Genomic DNA, 18,294 nt, shown 5'->3' with positions numbered 1-18,294 from the left:
TATTTCAGCGGACTTTCTCACACCGTGTAGTTTACACCTACTAGCTTCTAAATGCAATCAGCATTCAGTGTGTTCTGGTGGATGGTTTTTTTTGTGTGTGTGTGTGTGTGTGTGTGTGCGTCATGACTGGAACACTGTCCCATTGTTTTGCTCCACTTCTTTCCCCAATTCCTGTCCTCTAGTCTTTGTCTCTTAACTGTTGTATTCCCTCTCTGCCGTTCCTCCTTTTCTCTCCCTTCTCTCAACTATCACCCTTTCCTCTTTCCTTCTCCTTCTACTCCACGTCCCCTCCCTCGTCCTCATCATCAGCACATGCCGAGAACTCCTTCTCAGGTAACAGGCCATATCCGTTGAGAAACGCCTCCACGTCCGTCGCGAAGAACTCTTCGTTGAAGTGTTTGGTGACGGCCAGGAAATTACCCAGTAACTCACCAGCTTTGTACACCAGCAGGGCAGGAAGAACCTGGAAGGACATTAACAGGAATCACAATTTACTTGTAGGCTGTCTCCGAGGTCGGTCATTTAATAGTGACAGTGACACTGGTTTTAATAGAGTCCGCATCTTGTAACAATAATATTATTAAAGGTCCCATACTGTAGAAGGTGAGACGTCCATGTCTTGTTTGATTCTAAAGCAGGTCTGGGTGCTGTATAAATACTGTGAAAGGATCAAAACGCTCAGTCCACGGAGAAATGAAACACAGCCCGTACTCAGACACTGTGCCTTTAAACGAGCCGTCGGGACTTCCGTAAGATTGTGATGTCACAACTATACAGTCACCAGAGGGGCTGCATGAAGGGCCAGCAGAAGACACACAAGTGTGAGCATAACATGGGACCTTTAACTCTTTGCTCTGAATAACAAGGAGTTTAAGTCAATATTACTTTATTACTTTATTAAGTCAATGCTTACTAGGCTTTTCCTTTCTAGCCAGATTGGGGGCTACATATAGGGCGTTTCCACCAGGGGTTTCTGTAGGATAGTTCCAGGTGTCCGGGGTCGTGCAACGGTAAATACACAGAGCAGAATCACTCTGTGATGTTGTTTCCTCGTGTGAAACATTCCGTGTCGTCACAATCCGTCATCGGTCTGATTTGCCTTCTCTTCACAGTTCTTCAGATGCAGTGGAAATGCATAAAGAACCACTGGTTTCACAGTTCCTTTAACCGTTTTTTTGGCCGATAACATGATACCATAACGAGCGCGGTGCTCTTTGCTTCTGGTTTTGAAAGGGTAGCAAACTCTTTAGATGCCAAGTACTGCTCTTGGACAATTGATGTTCACTAGAAATGACACTGCTAATACTACAGCCCAGCGTCCCAATGGGGATTAGTGTCAATCAGTCAATCATTAGTCGAGTCTACTATGATGTCTTAACATTACCTTCATAGTTTACTAACCTCAGAGGAGAAGCGCTCAGCAGCGCCTGTCGCCACAGCATCAATACGACAAAATTTAATGCTGGGGTACTCCGAGGCCAGACAGTCCAGGCATGAGTTCAACTGTTCACAGCCTGTGGGATACATAGATATGTTAGATGAGAGACATTACTGTGGTTGTAACATGAGTCAATGTGCTAAGACTTAAACATATGTGATAACCCCCCCCCCCCCCCCCCCACTGACCTTTGACTCCGTGCTGGTAGATGTGGACCACCACTAGGGTCAACCGATGTTCCTTCTCTATGACCTCCAGGAAGGCTTCTCCACTCTCAAGCTCGTAGACTGCTTCGAACGTAGGACCAAAGCTCAGGCGCTCGTGCATTTCCTGCATGCACTGTTTTCTGTAGCGTTTCAGGGAGCGCTCGTCCTCTTCTTGGATCAGTTCGTACTCCTGGACACTCATCTACAGTTGGGGAAATGCATGTTACGGCTCAGCTCTTTTTGTTACATTTAAATGCATTCTTTTGTCCAAAGAGACCCGTAAAGAGTCTGTGATTTGTTGGCACGTATCTGTCCAACTGTCTTCCTCTTATTAACTCTAAAATCTGTCAATGGCATGTTTTCCTGTGCGTGAGGGTCTGTGAGTGTTTCCGTCCACCTTTCTGTTGAGTCTCTCCTTGTCATCCTCTCGTGGGCTGGACATCTGTCTGAGCAGCTCTCTCTTGCTTTGGGGGACAGTCTGATCCACGCTGTCCAACTTAAACCTCCGCCAGTCGTTGATTACACCTTTAGGACCTGCAGGTTTTAAGTCAGAGTAGCTGTTGTGATGACAAAACCTACACTTTACTGAGTGATGCTGCCATTTTAGCAATCCATGTCTACTGCGTCGTTCTGACTTGTGCCTCTGACCTGTGTGATTAGCAGGCAACTCCTCTTCTTCCTGGGTAGAGCCAGACATCCTGGTGGCAGTCTGCAATAGAGAGAGAACACACAAGCTGAATAACCTGACCAGGTCTGCACAGAGAGCCAGAGAGGTGCACTTTGAAAGCCATGCCACCATCTGAAGTCCATCTAAATTGCAACTCTTTCAGCAAAATTCCGGTTTATTTCAACCTGCTGTATTTCCCTTAAATGTGGTCTACTGTGGCGCTACGAGATGTGCTAACTTTGCACTGGTTTTTAACAATCATTTCAAAATCTTGTCTCTTGAGTGTTTCACAGAGAGAAGCCGCCTGGAACAACCATTGAGGCTCACTGCATGGGGGTCTACGTCCTGGGGGGGCGAGTGCAAAGTTAGCACGACCCATAGTGCCCCAATAGCCACATTTATGGGAAATACACCATGTTGATATGAAGTGGAATTGTCCTTTATCAGAATCAGAAATACTTTATTTAATTGGGGGAAATTACACAGTACCGGTGCTCCCATTCAAGAGTAGAAAGTAGCATAAATTTAGAAATAAGACTATGTACAAAAATATAAAAAATACGAAATAGAAAATAAAAAATATACACATTTACAATATTTAAGTGAAAAATAAATGTAAAAAAATATATACAATAACAATGTATATGTATGTATATATATGTATTGCACTTGTGACATTTAAAGAATAAATAATGAAGTACACTTTTAATATACATTTGTCTATCTCAGCTGCCTGATATATCACTTGTTTCCCCTGGTATAGGTGTGCAAAATAAAAGGTGGACTGGACTGAGAACAGATCCTCTTGTTTACCTCTGATGTGATGGGTATTGATAATGTTTTCCAAGTAAATGTCATTGTGACTTTGATACAGAGCTAACCTTATTTCATGATTTGACATGACATTGTCTACATATTGCCAAAAATTAAATACACCACAAAACAACAAAACACACCCAGGAATAAACCTGGGTAGGCATTGTTTTGGGGGGTGAAATGCTATCTTACGAAAAGGCCAAAATGGGGAATGACTAATTCAGTCATCTTAGTGTGAACAATGTTGAATGTTGCCCCTAACTATCGGCAACATTTTGTGTGTGTTCATGTGCATGGGTCCGTACAGTTGTTGTCACAGCCACTTACTGCGAGCCAGGCTGAAGTTTAATAATCAGCTTACGCTGAGATTACCAAGAGTCCGACATGCACATGCCTAGGACATCTTCTTATGCATGTGCGTATGTGTGATATTAAGTAATTTGCTAGCTAAGCTTGTCATTCTGTTTACCTTCTGTTTACAACTTTTCTGTTGTGGTGATCCTCCCGTGACAGACTCAATTTTCACAGATACAATTTTATGATTCACTGAATGCCAGCATAATCACTGCTTAATTAGATTACATAGTCCTTGAATGCAATTCTGTAATGTCAAATCATCATATTTGGGCTCCTTTCGCACACATGACCTCTCTTTTTCTTTTGTCATAGTAGCCAAAATGTAAAATGAACGCTTCCATTAAATTCCAAATAAACCAACAGCAATTATGATGTTGCAGTTAGGTGCCAAGTGAGTATCAAGTATCACACTCATGAGGAAACCGCTTCTCTGGACGCAGCAGTAAAGGCCACATTGAAAGCTATTATGCTGACACAGCTGAGCTGTCAATGACAACAGGGTCCTGATCAACACTACGTCAGTCATAAAACTGGTAATGCCCATCAGCCTGAGGCAGCTAATTACCAGCCACGACAGCATGTGGCTGCCATTGATTTCACCTGGTGACACCTGTGTGTGTGTGTGTGTGTGTGTGTGTGTGTGTCATGGCAAAATGTGGTCCTGAAGACACCTACAGTAGAGGGAACAACTACAGAAGCGGTTTTGAGTACTTTGCCAGGTGTTTATATGTCCGTCTGTCGGATGTTTGCGCGAAATACTATGTCAGTATGAGGGTGTGGTCCGACCCGTGAATACTGAGGACTCACGTAATAATGCAGTAATGACCAGTGAGTGCTCACGGGTCGGAATGTCAACATGCTGACGGGTGTCACGGGCTGGTTTGATCTCCAGTTCCTTCATGTTATCAAGGCAATATATTTCTTGCATGGTTGGTTTTTTAATTAAATCAAGTGCAGTTCACGGAGTGGACTTAAACCCTCAAGGTTTTAAACATGGCATGACATGACTTGAAAAGTGTCTGAATAAATACAGTTTATACCACATGCATATGAACAAATGATTTGACTAAAGCAATGATTATGTAAGCAAATGTAAACATTTGTAAACCTCGTGCTGCTTAACAGTGATATATATATATATATATATATATATATATATATATATATATATATAAAATAATCTCTTACAGATTTTAGTGTGTTGAAACTATTTGTAGCTCTGGAGCTCACCTTTTTGTGAAAGAAAAAAAAAACCGCAACAGAGACACAGATGATGTTACTACAATGCAGTACAAATATCTGCATGGTACCGAACTATAACAGCCAAACATTCTTACCTTTGTGTCTTGAGTGAGAACTGCTGTCTGTCCGTTTCTTGCAGCTTGTTCGTTCCTTTCAGTCTTTGTCTGTTGTGTCTATTTGTTATCTTCTGTCAATCTAGGCAGGACTGACAGCAGAGAGGGGAACACAAACTTAGAAAAGGGTGGGGAGAGAGATGAGGGAATAAGCTTTATCATCACTGTCACTGTAATGTGATGTGGTCTAATATGATTAGGTGTAATACCAGGCTCAGTGGATTGATGACAGCAAAGTACACACAAGTAACAGAACATTCTTTCGAATTTGTAATAACACATATGCAGCTAAAATAAAACAGGTCCAAATATACTGGTCTAATACTTACAGTGTGAGGTGTAACTGAACTGTGAAATAATTAGACATTTTTGGGATCTTACCTGCCATTTCTTCAGTCAACTTCCTTTTGGTGCAGGATGTTCGGTTCAGTATGCAACTTACTCAGCTTGGCATGTTCTGTGACCAAACAATTACTGTCATATTACTCTTTTTTTTATGTCTACTACTCGCAAACAGAAATTCTAGAGCATGGCTTTTACCTGGAAAGTTTCAGCAGTGCATCAGTTGTTGTCTATCAGCTGTAGCATGCTAGTCGCCTCAGCCCGGTTAGCTGGGTTAGTCAAGCTCAAGTAGTGTTGCTGCCTCCGAATGGCAAACAAATGAGAGACCAGAGCTGGAGGATCCTCCCGTGGCTTTTAGCATTACAGTTGCCCAGTTAGTTGCAGCAGAAATGGACGATGAGTGGATCAGACGAAAGCTATACGCCGACGTTGTCCAACTGAAGTCGGGTATGTATGTGAAAACACTTCCAACATCAGCCATTTAAGACGGGATCACTCAAATGGGCGCCACTCCCAGCAGCAGAGACCACTTTTCCACTTTAAGCACTGGTTCGAGGCAAGCAACGTTAAATGAGGTTACAGCATCCACCGCAGTTATCCACTAGTCCAAACAATTTTAGCATTATTAATGGACGACAACAGACAGATAATATTACTGCAGAACCTGCTGAACCACATCTAGGCCCGCAAGCTGACTTGCGGGCCTAGATGTGACCTAGATGTGACTTCTCCAGCGCATTTTAATGCCATCCAACCAACTCTGCTGGGTGAGAAGCTAAGAGCGAACTACCTGACCGACAGACCAGAGTATGTGCGCTTTCAACACTGTATGGCATGGGTCTCAATCTCGCGGCCCGCGGGCCAATTGCGGCCCGCAGGACAATATTTTGTGGCCCCCACCTTGATATAAAAGTTTAATGTTAGTGCGGCCCGCGATTTTTGTTCGTCCAATGTGCGCTGAGAATGTGCGCACCTCACGGTAGATTGTGTTGTTATTTTTGCTACACAGCTTTCTGTAAAATTCAAAGATGCATTATTAAACCTTAATAAAGCATCATTCTTTTAATTTGAGCATCATCTCCCCGTTAATGATCACTTAGTTTAATTATTGTGAAGCACTTTGTAAAGTCCGTTTCAACACGAGCTCTGTCAATACATCATTTATCGTTCTTCTTATGTTTAATAATGATGACTGACACTTTACAGTGGTGACGGTTTGCAGAAACACGATGAATTTTGGGTAAAGTCGCCCCAAATATCCACAGCAGCTGTTGGAGAACCTGTGCGTAATTCTCACTGAGGTCTAATGAGTAGAGCAGACGTACAAACGGACGTTAAAAGACCTTTACATCCATGTTTGGCGCGCTGTGTGACAGCAAATGAGGCTCGTGCATGTGATTCCACAGTGTGTGACATTAATAAAACAGAACCAGGCGTACCTGCTGCTGTGCCACACGACATATTTGATTAGACAACGCCGCTATGCTCCTGCTGCATCCATGGAGTTATTATAGAAAATAAAAGCCAGTAAATAACGCTTCCATGGGATAATGGTGTCCCACTGTCCCGGCTTCATGCTTTCACTTGTTTCTATGACGACGTTTACAACAGCAACAGCACGGCGGATAATGAACAGCCCGGTAGAATTCGCCTTTTTTTGCGCTCACTAACCCGGTGCTTTCTACCATCTACAAATGTCATGATGTTCATATCATCATGAAAGACATGAATATCGAGCGCAAAAAGAAAGGCGACTGCTACCGGGCTGTTCATTATCCGCCGCGCTGTTGTTACCGGAAGAAGGGGGAATGACCTGCATTACGGAATGACGTTCTCCATGTGACGCTGGTTATTTAAAAACATGACTGAAACTTTATTGCGAGAGCGACACCAAGTGGAATGAATATATATCTTGTCACATAGCCCCAATCATGTCTTTTTCAAAGCCTGCAGTGAAGAGAAAGGTTGGTGACGAGCACAGACAATTTCAGGAAAAGTGGGAGATGCAATATTTCTTTGTCGAGCACAGGAGCACCCCGACGTGTCTTATTTGCACAGAAAAAGTTGCAGTGCACAAGGAATACAACCTCAAACGTCATTATTCAACTAGACATGCTGAGGAGTATGCAAAATACCAGGGAGATGCCAACCAGGGTGCCAATCTTAAAACATGTCTACTGAGGCAACAAAATTTCTTCAAGAAAGCAAGCAAAGAGAATAATGCAGCAGTCGAAGCTAGCTACGTGGTTAGTGAGATGATTGCTAAGGCGGGAAAGCCATTCACAGAAGGCGATTTTATCCAAAAGTGCATCTTACAGGCTGCAAGTATAGTCTGTCCGGAAAAGAAAGGCCAGTTTAGCAACATCAGCCTTTCTGCCAACACCGTGGCAGAGCGCATTCCTGACCTGTCAAGTAACATTTATGATCAACTGCGTGAGAAAGCAAAATGTTTCAATGCATACTCAGTCGCTCTTGATGAGAGGACAGACATCACTGATACTGCCCAGCTCGCAATATATGTCCGTGGTGTTGATGACAATTTTGATGTGATGGAGGAGTTGCTCACAGTAATTCCAATGCATGGCCAGACCACCGCTCAGGAGATATTTCGCCAGCTGTGTGATGCCATTGTGAATGCCGGTTTGCCATGGAAGAGGTTTGTTGGAATAACAACCGATGGAGCGCCATCAATGACAGGGAGGAAAAATGGACTGGTGGCACTTGTTCAAAGAAAACTGGAAGAGGAGGGTGTGGAGGAGGCCATTGCTCTGCACTGCATTATCCATCAGCAGGCCCTTTGCAGCAAATGCCTGAAGTTTGACAATGTGATGTCTGTCGTTGTGAAATGCATCAACCAAATCAGATCGAGGGGCTTAAAGCACCGGATGTACCTTGCTTTTTTTTAGAGGAAATGGAGTCGGAATATGAGGATGTGCTCTACTTCACCGAGGTACGTTGGCTCAGCAGGGGAAACGTCTTGAAGAGATTTTTCGAGTTGAGAGCAGAGGTGAAAGCCTTCATGGAGAAGAATGGGGTGGCTGTTCCTGTGCTGAGTGATCCCAAATGGCTCATGGACTTAGCTTTTCTTGTTGACATCACGCATGAGCTGAATGTACTGAACAAGAAGTTACAAGGCCAGGGGCAGCTCGTCAGTGCTGCCTATGACAACGTAAGAGCATTCTCCACAAAACTTGTGTTATGGAAAGCCCAGCTCTCTCAGACAAACCTTTGCCATTTCCCAGCATGCAAGGCACTTGTGGATGCAGGCACACTATTCAGTGGTGAGAAGTATGTTGATGCCATTTTGAAGCTACAGGAGGAATTTGATCACAGATTTGCAGACTTCAAGACGCACAGAGCCACTTTTCAAATTTTTGCGGATCCCTTCTCCTTTGATGTGCAAGATGCCCCTCCTGTGCTTCAAATGGAGCTCATTGACCTGCAGTGTAACTCTGACCTCAAAGCCAAGTTCAGGGAGGTGAGTGGAAAAGCAGACAAGCATGGGCAATTTTTGAGAGAATTGACCCCCAGCTTTCCTGAGCTTTCCCGAATGTTCAAGCGGACCATGTGCCTTTTTGGGAGCACATATTTGTGTGAAAAGCTCTTCTCCACCTTGAACTTCAATAAGTCCAAGTACAGGTCCAGACTTACTGATAATCATCTTCAAGCCATACTGAGGATCTCAAATGCTTCCTCCCTCAAGCCAAATGTGGCTCAGCTATGTGAGAGGAAGCGCTGCCAGAAACCTGGCAGCAAGGAGTAGGCAAGAGACGCCATGTTAAGAAGGAACGTTCATGTTCAGAAGAACCCATTGAAGTTAAATAACTGTTAGTAATGTAGTTTGAGAAGTTTGGATTTTTTTTAGCAAAGCTTTTTTTGTGGAATACCTGATGCGCCCCAGCCTCACCCAGACTCTGCCTCCAGCGGCCCCCAGGTAATTTGAGTTTGAGACCCCTGCTGTATGGTATTTGGTATTACCAAAAAAAAAAAAAAAAAAAGAGGAAGACTCGAATAGAAATATGGGTGAGAAAAAGATTAAAGAGCAGCATGCATGTGTTTTATACTATGCTCAGAGCAACACAGATTTATGTTTGACAAATCTGGACAAGGAAAAACAATCTATCTCCCCGTCGGGGAATCGAACCCCGGTCTCCCGCGTGATAGGCGGGGATACTCACCACTATACTAACGAGGAATGTTTGTCGAAATATCCGCAGTTCATTATGAACATTGTGCGAGAGTGTATGCGGTGGTTCACACACGACACACCCCAAATTCCACTCACTCGGTCGTAGGTTGTGACCAAAAATCCAACTCTCCACACTACAAAGACGACATTCCTACTAGTACCTAGTAAATCAACTCCAACACCTAATTGAATTGGTCCATCTGACTGAACAAACTTTCCCTTAGATAGAATTGCAATAAAACCCTGTCATATCTCAATTAATCTATATTGATCAAATAAATTGTAAAATATTTTACAAGTCAGAGAAATAAATGTTTTGAGCGAGTCAGTCAGTTGCCTTCTTAGGAGTCATCATCTCCCAGTATGACATACGCATGAATCCCGACAAGGTCAGTGTGGTCACTGATTGGCCCACTCCCACCAGCCGTAAGCAGGTGCAAAACATTTTTGGGGTTTCCTAATTTTTAGAAGACATTTTATGCGCAAATTCGGCACTGTGGCAGCCCCTTTGTATGCTTTGACCTCAGCACTCTTCCGAGGATAAAAAGCTTCACCCCTGTGCGTTTCTGTCACACAATCTCCAGCAGAGTGCAACTACGACGTTGCAACAGTTCCTGGTGTGGACTGCTAAAAGGTTGAACGGCAGACAAGCCAGGTGGGCTCTTTTCTTTAATTGTTTCAATTTTACCCTGTCCTATTGTTCTGGCTGCCGAAATGTCAAACATGATGCTCTGTCTCGCCTTTTGACCCTGATTCTGCTTCCTGCTCTCCCTCCAATATCATCCCATCGTTGGCATTGGGTAGAGTACGCACAGGATTTTTAGGAGCAGGAGACAGACACTAATAGCATGTTTAATCTATTCAAGCCACGCTTAATAAATACAAAACTTAGAGACAAACAATGACTAACAAGTATTAATTTACTATTAGCAAAAGTTCTTCAATGAAAAAAATAAACTACCGTCCCTGGGTGGGCTCGAACCACCAACCTTTCGGTTAACAGCCGAACGCGCTAACCGATTGCGCCACAGAGACAGGTAGTCCACCATTTTCACAGGAGGAAGAAGTGTGTGGTCATCTCAAATCGCATAGGGAGACTTAAAGGGTTGGTTGACTGTTTTTTCCCCCAGATACATTATGGTGTTTAGATGATGTACCTCTAAAATCATTCTCAACACTGAAGAAAGCAGAAAGTGAAAAACATCTGCCGTCCCTGGGTGGGCTCGAACCACCAACCTTTCGGTTAACAGCCGAACGCGCTAACCGATTGCGCCACAGAGACTCTTATTACAGAAAAAAACGTGGTTTTTTTTTTTCCCCCTTCACTTAAATGTTTTCACTTGTGGCCTTGTCCGACTCACCACATGCAGGCAGGTGGCATAAGTCTGCCATTGGCCAACTATTTCGATTGAAATTCTCCAATATATATCAACTCTCATAAAGGATTGTGTTATTGAAATAGAGACATTTTTAAAAGGCATATTTCTCCCACAATCACAGCCCGGCTAGCTCAGTCGGTAGAGCATGAGACTCTTAATCTCAGGGTCGTGGGTTCGAGCCCCACGTTGGGCGTACATTTTTTGATCGCGGAAGAACATATTTACAATGGCTTTCAGAGACACTTGTCAAACACAGACTTAGAAATAAAGAAGCATAAGAGTGTTTCCGCCCGGTCTCGAACCGGGGACCTTTCGCGTGTTAGGCGAACGTGATAACCACTACACTACGGAAACTGCCACAGCCCCTTATCAGTGGGACTTTCAAATAGCAACCATGCTCTGACTTGAAACACACACTCTTATTATGCATTATGTAACATCACTGTAACAGGCGTTGGTGGTATAGTGGTTAGCATAGCTGCCTTCCAAGCAGTTGACCCGGGTTCGATTCCCGGCCAACGCATTCTTTTAATACCTTCAGGTCACTGACTATAATTTAACAAACTTGCAACCTTATTGTCACAGTAACTTCAGTGCTAGTGATGGTTGCAGCAACAGTAGAAGCACTAATAGCAGAGGTTAACAGAAATACTAGAATCACTAATTGAGGCAGTAATGCAGTAATAGCAATACTAGCATAGATGATAGCAGCAGCTAGCTACTGCAAATGGTAGCAGTAATAGTAGTACTACTAGTAATGATAGCATTGACAGTACAGTGTTGGTACTGTACTATCGGTGGCGTAACTAACAGTGTAAGCTTAACATATTTAGGCTGTTTTATTGAGCATTTGTATGTGGAGAACAGCATTCTTTGTTCACAACGATTCAAGTAACAAATCGCAGCCTATAACATGACGGTACTGGACCAGCGTAACCACAGACACGCCCCCTCACGACACCACTCTAGCATCTACACAACAGGAAAGCAAAACCTCGGAGACAGCATTGAAAAATGAGATAAATTAACCTAAAACTTGCCCTCAGAGGGATTACTCACCCTTTCGATGCCTGCTTTTGGATGAAACTGTCATTAGTCACAACTATAACTCAACCTTTTCATTAAAAATGGGCCTAAATGGACTGTGGACCAATCTGCATGAGAACAGAATGTAACACAGTGATATGGACACCTGATTCAGTACTAAGTGACAGTATGCAATTACCAGTAACGTACACAAGGGCAGAAAAACACCAGCTCAATTAAAGTCCCGCTTTAACTAACGTTGCAACGTAATTGGTAAGGTTCATGCAGCAGTTTTAAAATTTTTACAGTAATACAATTTAACAACCGTGAAAAACTGTCTGCCCGTTACCAATGTAGTTTTTAATAAGGTAACGTTAAGCACCGATAACAATTCGGCATATTGAATACATCACCCCTATAGCGTTAATCCTTAGATGGACTCATGCTTCTCTTTACAGATACACAAAAAAGTTACCTACGTTTAAACTATTTAGCTAAGCACATAAAATTCATATCACTTGCAAGTTGGAGGGAAACTCACAAAACAAACTAGCGTTAACCAAGAAATCCGTGAAATCCGACATTAGTCCCCTCTTAGTGACCCCTTGCCTGACGTTACATAACGCCGTTTTCGAAACGGCATGTGGAGGGCGGCCAAAATGATAAAAAAAAATTGATGGAATTCTAACATTAATTTGGGAAGACTTCTACTGTATCATTTACTTAAATGCAGACATTTAGTCAAACTTCTTAACATTATGGCGAACATTTTTAAAACGCGTGGCTGGTTAGCCAGCATGATGCATCAACGTTAGCAGCGTAGGTCGTGACCATTAGCTAGCTAGCGTCAAGTAAGGTAGCAGGTAACATTACCTGTGTTCTCTTCATTCCAAAAGTACGGCAGAGGTCCCAAACTCAAACAAACTGAGCTGGCGAAAGTGGTTCTGAACACCGTTTACTGCGAATTCGTACGAAACGGCACCGTCCAGAGCCCGTTTAGACAACGTTTACTCGCTTATTACGCGGGAAGCTTCGTTGACGCACATCGCTAATTGCACCGCTCGCCCGCTCCCAGCAGCATCCCCCTCACCTGCACGTGACCTGAGGTGCGTTCAAGTACTGGCGGTGTTACACTATTGCAATTTAAATGGGTGTAGTCACAAATACTTAGGTAATAGTGGTGGTAAATATGGTATGATGTGGTAAACATCCTCACGAATTTAGAGTTTTTTTTAACTGGATCATTTGACTAAACTGATCGAGACTGTTACGCCACAAGGTGGTGCAATTAGTCTTGTAGTATTCTCAAATATGACTGACTGCAATCAACTTTGCAACAGAGGAACTAACAACTTTTTCCTCCATGTGCAAAATGATCGGGAATAATAGTTGAACAAAAACTGTGAAGGAGTTTGAGAGAGTAAACGTGTTGGCAACGTTGGCTCCTTGTACTTCACTTGAGTATTTCCATTTTATGCTACTTCGTTCTTATACTCCACCACATTTCAGTTGGAAATATTGTAATATTTACTCCACCACATTTATTTGGGAGCTATATTGTCTAATGCACATTGTCTAATGCTACTTAGAAGGAGGGTTGACGGGAGAGATGAGTGTGTGTTTCTAACATATAACACTGTGTTTGTTTAGCCAGCAGTGTAATATTAGACGTATTACAATGAAAATAAGCGATTATTTGTTTCCATGGGGGTTCTATGGGACCCTGTAATGGGCCCCACTTTTAACCACGCACAAGAAAAGGCTGGTTATCACGTGACACGGGGCAAGGGCATGGTTGTCGTGGAAACGAGCTCCTCATCAAACAGCGTCCGTGCTCGCGACCGCAGCAAGCGACGGAGCCACAGTGAGCGCGGAGAAGTTTGACGCGATTCCTTCCGCGGTGAGTACACGCCATTCTCCGCCGTAGCGAGCAGAGGGCCAACGGCGCGACGGGGTGCCATATTGAAAAGAAAAAAGAAAAAAAAAAAAGAAACGGACGCGTGTGAAATAATGGGTGGTGGACGAGTCGGGTCGCGGTTGTATCTGCCCGTCGCCGCCAGTGTCATCGGCACCGTTAGCAAACAAAATGTGACTTCCGTTCAGGACCTTCAAACTCAAGCCGCTATCCTTTGTCCTAGCTGACGCAGTTTTCTTTATTACGCAGAAAATCAACACAAAGGCACGTCATAAGTGGTAATAAAGAATATACGCAAAGGGCGGCGGTACACGTTCGGAGGTTCCATTCGACTTTTGTCTGCCTGCTTTTATTTTGAAGTCCCCCCGCTTCCTGCGCTGTACTGGCGATCTTCACAATAATGCTGCAGCTTTATTACGAGCATCTTCCAGTCACGAATACGGCCTGGATAGACGTGTTCGTAATGTCCCCACATCAGTATTCAACACTCACACAGTGAAGATACTGTATGTAGATAATGGAGCTAAATGAGAATCAGAATTCGGGACTCTAATCTATGTGTTGTAAGAATAGACACACACACACACACACACACACACACACATATTGAAGGAGTGCTCGGTATTGGACTGAATTAGATAAAGCTAACTCGTGTTACACATTCCCTCGCAGGCTGTCATGCAGGATAACAGGAATGGGATGATGCCGTTCCCACCACCCATCAGCAGAGACCGGGCCATCTGGGAATTCCCAAAGGTACATACTGTGGTGACAGCGGTCTGCTCCAGGTGAATCCAGGTCCAGGACAAAAAAAACCCCAGAAAAACTCCTGTCTTTTAATGTGGGATCACTGTGGTTAAAACATATCCTTTTGCCCTCTAAATCTTCTCCAAATAATACAGTCTTGGACACTTTATTTGGGACAGGGGTCTATGGTGTTTAACAACTTCTCATGGGGTCAGCTCACAAGTTCTCGGTGCAGCTGTCAGTCCTTGTTTACACGCCAGGGCCAGACTAGTCCTAAAATATCTTAGATTATGTTAAGTGGTTTTGATTACTTCTGTCTCAGCTTCTTGTTTAGTCTCCTAGCCGTGGTCTTATAGGTTAGGATTGCTTTTTCTGTTTAGTTAAAAAGGTCTTAAAAGTCTTGAATCAAAGTTGCGGAATCTTCCAAGCACAAGCTATTAAGAGTAGGACACGGAGGTGATTCGTCCCTATTGCAGAAGTTAGTTTGCAGAAATAGCACAACTCCAAACTGACAGCTGTACTCGAGCATACTGTCCTGTTGCTTTCAGTGCTACACACCGGAGGCCTCCCTGCAGCTGAAGAAAGACTGGGACGTTCAGGCTCAAGCCGCCTGTAAAGACAGAGCCCCCAGGCATCAGCCGTGAGTGTCTCAGTTTTGCTCGAAACATGGCGTGAAGAGCACCAATGGGGAAAAAAAACAAAAAACAACCTGTTGTCTTCTTTAAAGGTGGGACCGACAGAAGATGTCCAAAGTAGTGGTTGTTGGAGACCTCAACGTGGGGAAGACCTGCCTCATTAATAGGTACTTTATCAAGAAGATCAAAATCAGATCTGTTTTATAGTGAAGCAAGAAAGACGAGTTCTTATAGGTTTATAGGTCAGTGGTGGCTTGTGACCCCTATCCATTTTTTTCTTGATTTGTTTTTTTTTGCTGTTTTCAGGTTTTGCAAAGACGTGTTTGAAAGAGACTACAAGGCCACCATAGGCGTGGACTTTGAGATCGAGAGGTTTGAGATCTCTGGGGTACCTTTCTCCCTTCAGATGTGAGTCGTTCGCTTTCAAAATAAGTGCATCCGTGCATACGCGTGCCTTGTGGGGTTTTGTTTTGTTTTTGTTTTTGTTTTTGTTTTTGTTTTTGTTTTTTTTGCCATTCACGTTCACTTTCTTTTTTTTTGTTGTTCTAGCTGGGATACCGCCGGGCAGGAAAAGTTCAAGTGCATTGCTTCTGCATACTACCGAGGCGCTCAGGGTAAGAGGCTGTTGCAGCGATTGGTTGCGTGTCTGATGCTTGGTGGGAACATTTTACATTTTAGCCAGCGTGAGCTCACAATGCTGAATCGCCTTGTTCATCTTTCTTTCCCCAGTCATTATCACAGTCTTCGACATGGCCGACATTAAGTCCCTCGAGCACACACGGTAGGTCGGATTATAACGGGCTTGTTCTACGACTCCGCACGTTGTTGTGGTTTTCCGGTTCGCACTCACTGCTTTCATTAACTACAGCAAAAAGCTCAGATTAACCCACCGTACGCTATCTGCCCAGCACTAAACAGCTAGCTGGGGAACATAGTGGAGCTTTTAGCTGCCAAAGAGATGGATATTTTTCTACTGGAGACCAAAAACAGAGTTAGTAGGAGAGTGAATATTGGACTTACGTTTATCAAGTTGCCAGAAATACGGCTTCAAATGAGGATTTGCAACAAAACAAAAAAAAGGATTTGCTAATAAGGCCACCATATCAACTTAAAAGGTGATGTCAGTGTTTGTGTGTGTCCGCTGCTCAAACATCAGTTATTGGAGGTTTAAATAAGTCTGAAAACAACCTGTATCCATGTACGTATTATACATACGTTTTATTAAGCTGTAAACACACTGATAATGCACATAGTGATTTGCTTTCCCAAAATAAAGCTTTAATATCTTGTTATGTCTATATATATTGTGTTATATCTCTTATAAATAATATAATAATAAAAGCAACGCCTGTCTATGTCTTTTTTGTTTTCATAGCCAATGGTTGGAGGAGGCCATGAGAGAAAATGAGCCTGACTCTTGTTTCATCTTCTTGGCTGGCGCTAAGAGTGACCTGCTGGTGAGTATATAGATATATATACATAGATAGATATTTTGCAGATTTTCACACACACACACACACACACACACACACACACGACTGTCTTGTTCTTAAGCCCTTAGAGGAAAGACAGAGGACAGAAAAAGATGCCATCAGGATAGCAACAGCAATGCATGCAGAGTTTTGGGCTGTTTCGGCTAAAACAGGTAAAACCAAGAGCTCACATTTGTCAGCGCTGCATGGTACGTTGAGATAACATGCATGCAGTGATTCTGGGGCGATGCAGAAACCATCTTTTTCCGCATCTCTAGGGGAGAACGTACAGGCGTTTTTCTTCAGGGTGGCGGCTTTGGCCTTTGAGAAGTGCATGCTGAAGGGCATGGAGAACGGGGCGCCTGCTAGCATCGGACACGGGGACAGCATCAGTAAGTCAACGCGTCAGCGAGCGGAGATGTTGATGAGGGAAGCCACCCTCGAGGGTGTACAAATATGCATAAAAATGTTTGTCTTGGCAGGATCAGATCGCGCCAACCTGGAGGAGGCGGTGCCCCAAGACACGAAGAGAAGCTGCTGCTGATGAAAAGCGGAAGCCAGGCAGAGGCTGGACTGGACTCAGATGTGCCTTAGGACATGTTCCATTAGGTTTCTTAAGGCACCAAAAATGCCATGTGTTCTGACGTAAAAGGTTTGGACCAGTATGCGTTCCTGAAAGCCATTTGTTATTGGATCGAAGGCGCCAATAATGGATTCTTTTTTTCTGATACTAAATCTTAAGAATTTGACCATTTCCCAAGTCTAAAAAAAAAGGTAAAAAGTTGTTTGGGAGTCATCCAGAGTATGTTTTTCAAACATATGTAGACGATGGGAAACCCAAGATAAAATGCTACACTGTGGCAATAACAGATCTGATCAGTGTGTCTAATTACGTCAGTTCAGTTTATGATTTTCCTCATGTAGTATTGGTGAATTCTGCAATACAAATGATCATGGGGGGGGGGGGGGGGGCACTGTCATAGTGTTTGGTGTTTGTTTCTCCATACAGTATTGTCATGGAATATGTCTCGCCCATTTTTGTGGGTTGTATACAGTTTATGTTTTTAATGAAATTATCTGGCTGGTATGTTGGGAGCAAGGAAACCAAATGTTTATGTTTACTTTCAAGTAATGAGAGCGTAAATGAGTCCACTATTAACGTAACGTACTATATGCAGTGGTCACAACATTATAATGGCATGTGTTTAAAGTAATATCTAGCTGAATAGCTGATGATAGCGGCTGTGCATTTACAAGACCAGTATTTTTGTCGAAGCCCATTATTATTTAATAAAGCGGTTCATCAGCTGTCTGAACTGCTCTGTCATAATAATATTCAAGATTATAAAATATGGCTCGATATCCAGATAGCCAAACAAAGATGAATGAAATGGAAATTTGCATCACATCATAGTTGTATGTCCTTGCTTTCAACCTGAATATGACCAGTACTTATTTAAAGTACATGTACTTGAAATAAAGTGTGTAATGCGTGTTTCGTGTTTCGTTTTGGGGAATTTATTAAGTATTATTAAAAAAAACAACAAAAAAAAACACCGTGCGTTTTAATCTTCTAAAAGAAGCGAAGGTGGAGATGAGCGGAGGGAGCCCTCTCGCTTCGCTGACATACTCTCTGAAAAGCCGTGAACCAATCACATCACGCCCTCCCATGTTTTGGAGGAAGTGCGACCAGCGTGAGCTAGCGCGCTAAGCTAGTTAGTCAGCGAGCTGAACCTCTTCCCTTGAAGTG

The 18,294-nt window shown here is 43.2% G+C and overlaps 2 protein-coding genes and 6 non-coding genes across 8 annotated transcripts; 3 read left to right on the top strand and 5 right to left on the bottom strand.

Moving 5' to 3' along the window:
- Window positions 1-274: 274 nt before the first annotated feature.
- On the bottom strand, window positions 275-2,103 carry pdca (phosducin a). Its single transcript, XM_070919367.1, has 4 exons — window positions 2,042-2,103; window positions 1,627-1,846; window positions 1,402-1,514; window positions 275-463 (listed from the first exon to the last, which is right to left on the bottom strand). Exons 1-4 carry the CDS (start codon window positions 2,084-2,086, stop codon window positions 275-277), a joined length of 567 nt encoding a protein of 188 aa, XP_070775468.1. The 5' UTR covers window positions 2,087-2,103.
- A 7,201-nt stretch (window positions 2,104-9,304) lies between these two features.
- trnad-auc (transfer RNA aspartic acid (anticodon AUC)) lies at window positions 9,305-9,376 on the bottom strand. The gene has a single exon. It is a non-coding gene; the product is annotated as a tRNA-Asp (tRNA).
- Window positions 9,377-10,331: 955 nt separating this feature from the next.
- trnan-guu (transfer RNA asparagine (anticodon GUU)) lies at window positions 10,332-10,405 on the bottom strand. Its single transcript has one exon. It is a non-coding gene; the product is annotated as a tRNA-Asn (tRNA).
- A 173-nt stretch (window positions 10,406-10,578) lies between these two features.
- On the bottom strand, window positions 10,579-10,652 carry trnan-guu (transfer RNA asparagine (anticodon GUU)). Its single transcript has one exon. It is a non-coding gene; the product is annotated as a tRNA-Asn (tRNA).
- Window positions 10,653-10,869: 217 nt separating this feature from the next.
- trnak-cuu (transfer RNA lysine (anticodon CUU)) lies at window positions 10,870-10,942 on the top strand. Its single transcript has one exon. It is a non-coding gene; the product is annotated as a tRNA-Lys (tRNA).
- An 88-nt stretch (window positions 10,943-11,030) lies between these two features.
- trnav-aac (transfer RNA valine (anticodon AAC)) lies at window positions 11,031-11,103 on the bottom strand. The gene has a single exon. It is a non-coding gene; the product is annotated as a tRNA-Val (tRNA).
- A 97-nt stretch (window positions 11,104-11,200) lies between these two features.
- trnag-ucc (transfer RNA glycine (anticodon UCC)) lies at window positions 11,201-11,272 on the top strand. The gene has a single exon. It is a non-coding gene; the product is annotated as a tRNA-Gly (tRNA).
- A 3,096-nt stretch (window positions 11,273-14,368) lies between these two features.
- Window positions 14,369-17,088, top strand: rab36 (RAB36, member RAS oncogene family). Its single transcript, XM_070919368.1, has 10 exons — window positions 14,369-14,446; window positions 14,986-15,077; window positions 15,165-15,239; window positions 15,379-15,480; window positions 15,622-15,686; window positions 15,802-15,853; window positions 16,448-16,529; window positions 16,627-16,717; window positions 16,823-16,936; window positions 17,027-17,088. The coding sequence occupies exons 1-10, from the start codon at window positions 14,369-14,371 to the stop codon at window positions 17,086-17,088; spliced, it is 813 nt and encodes a 270-aa protein (XP_070775469.1).
- The last annotated feature ends 1,206 nt before the right edge of the window (window positions 17,089-18,294 follow it).

The sequence above is a fragment of the Enoplosus armatus genome, chromosome 14, assembly GCF_043641665.1.
Source record: "Enoplosus armatus isolate fEnoArm2 chromosome 14, fEnoArm2.hap1, whole genome shotgun sequence".
In the NCBI taxonomy this organism is placed as follows: Eukaryota; Metazoa; Chordata; class Actinopteri; order Centrarchiformes; family Enoplosidae; genus Enoplosus; species Enoplosus armatus.
Note: the sequence above shows the minus strand (reverse complement) of the source record. Positions and strands in the feature narration are given on the sequence as shown.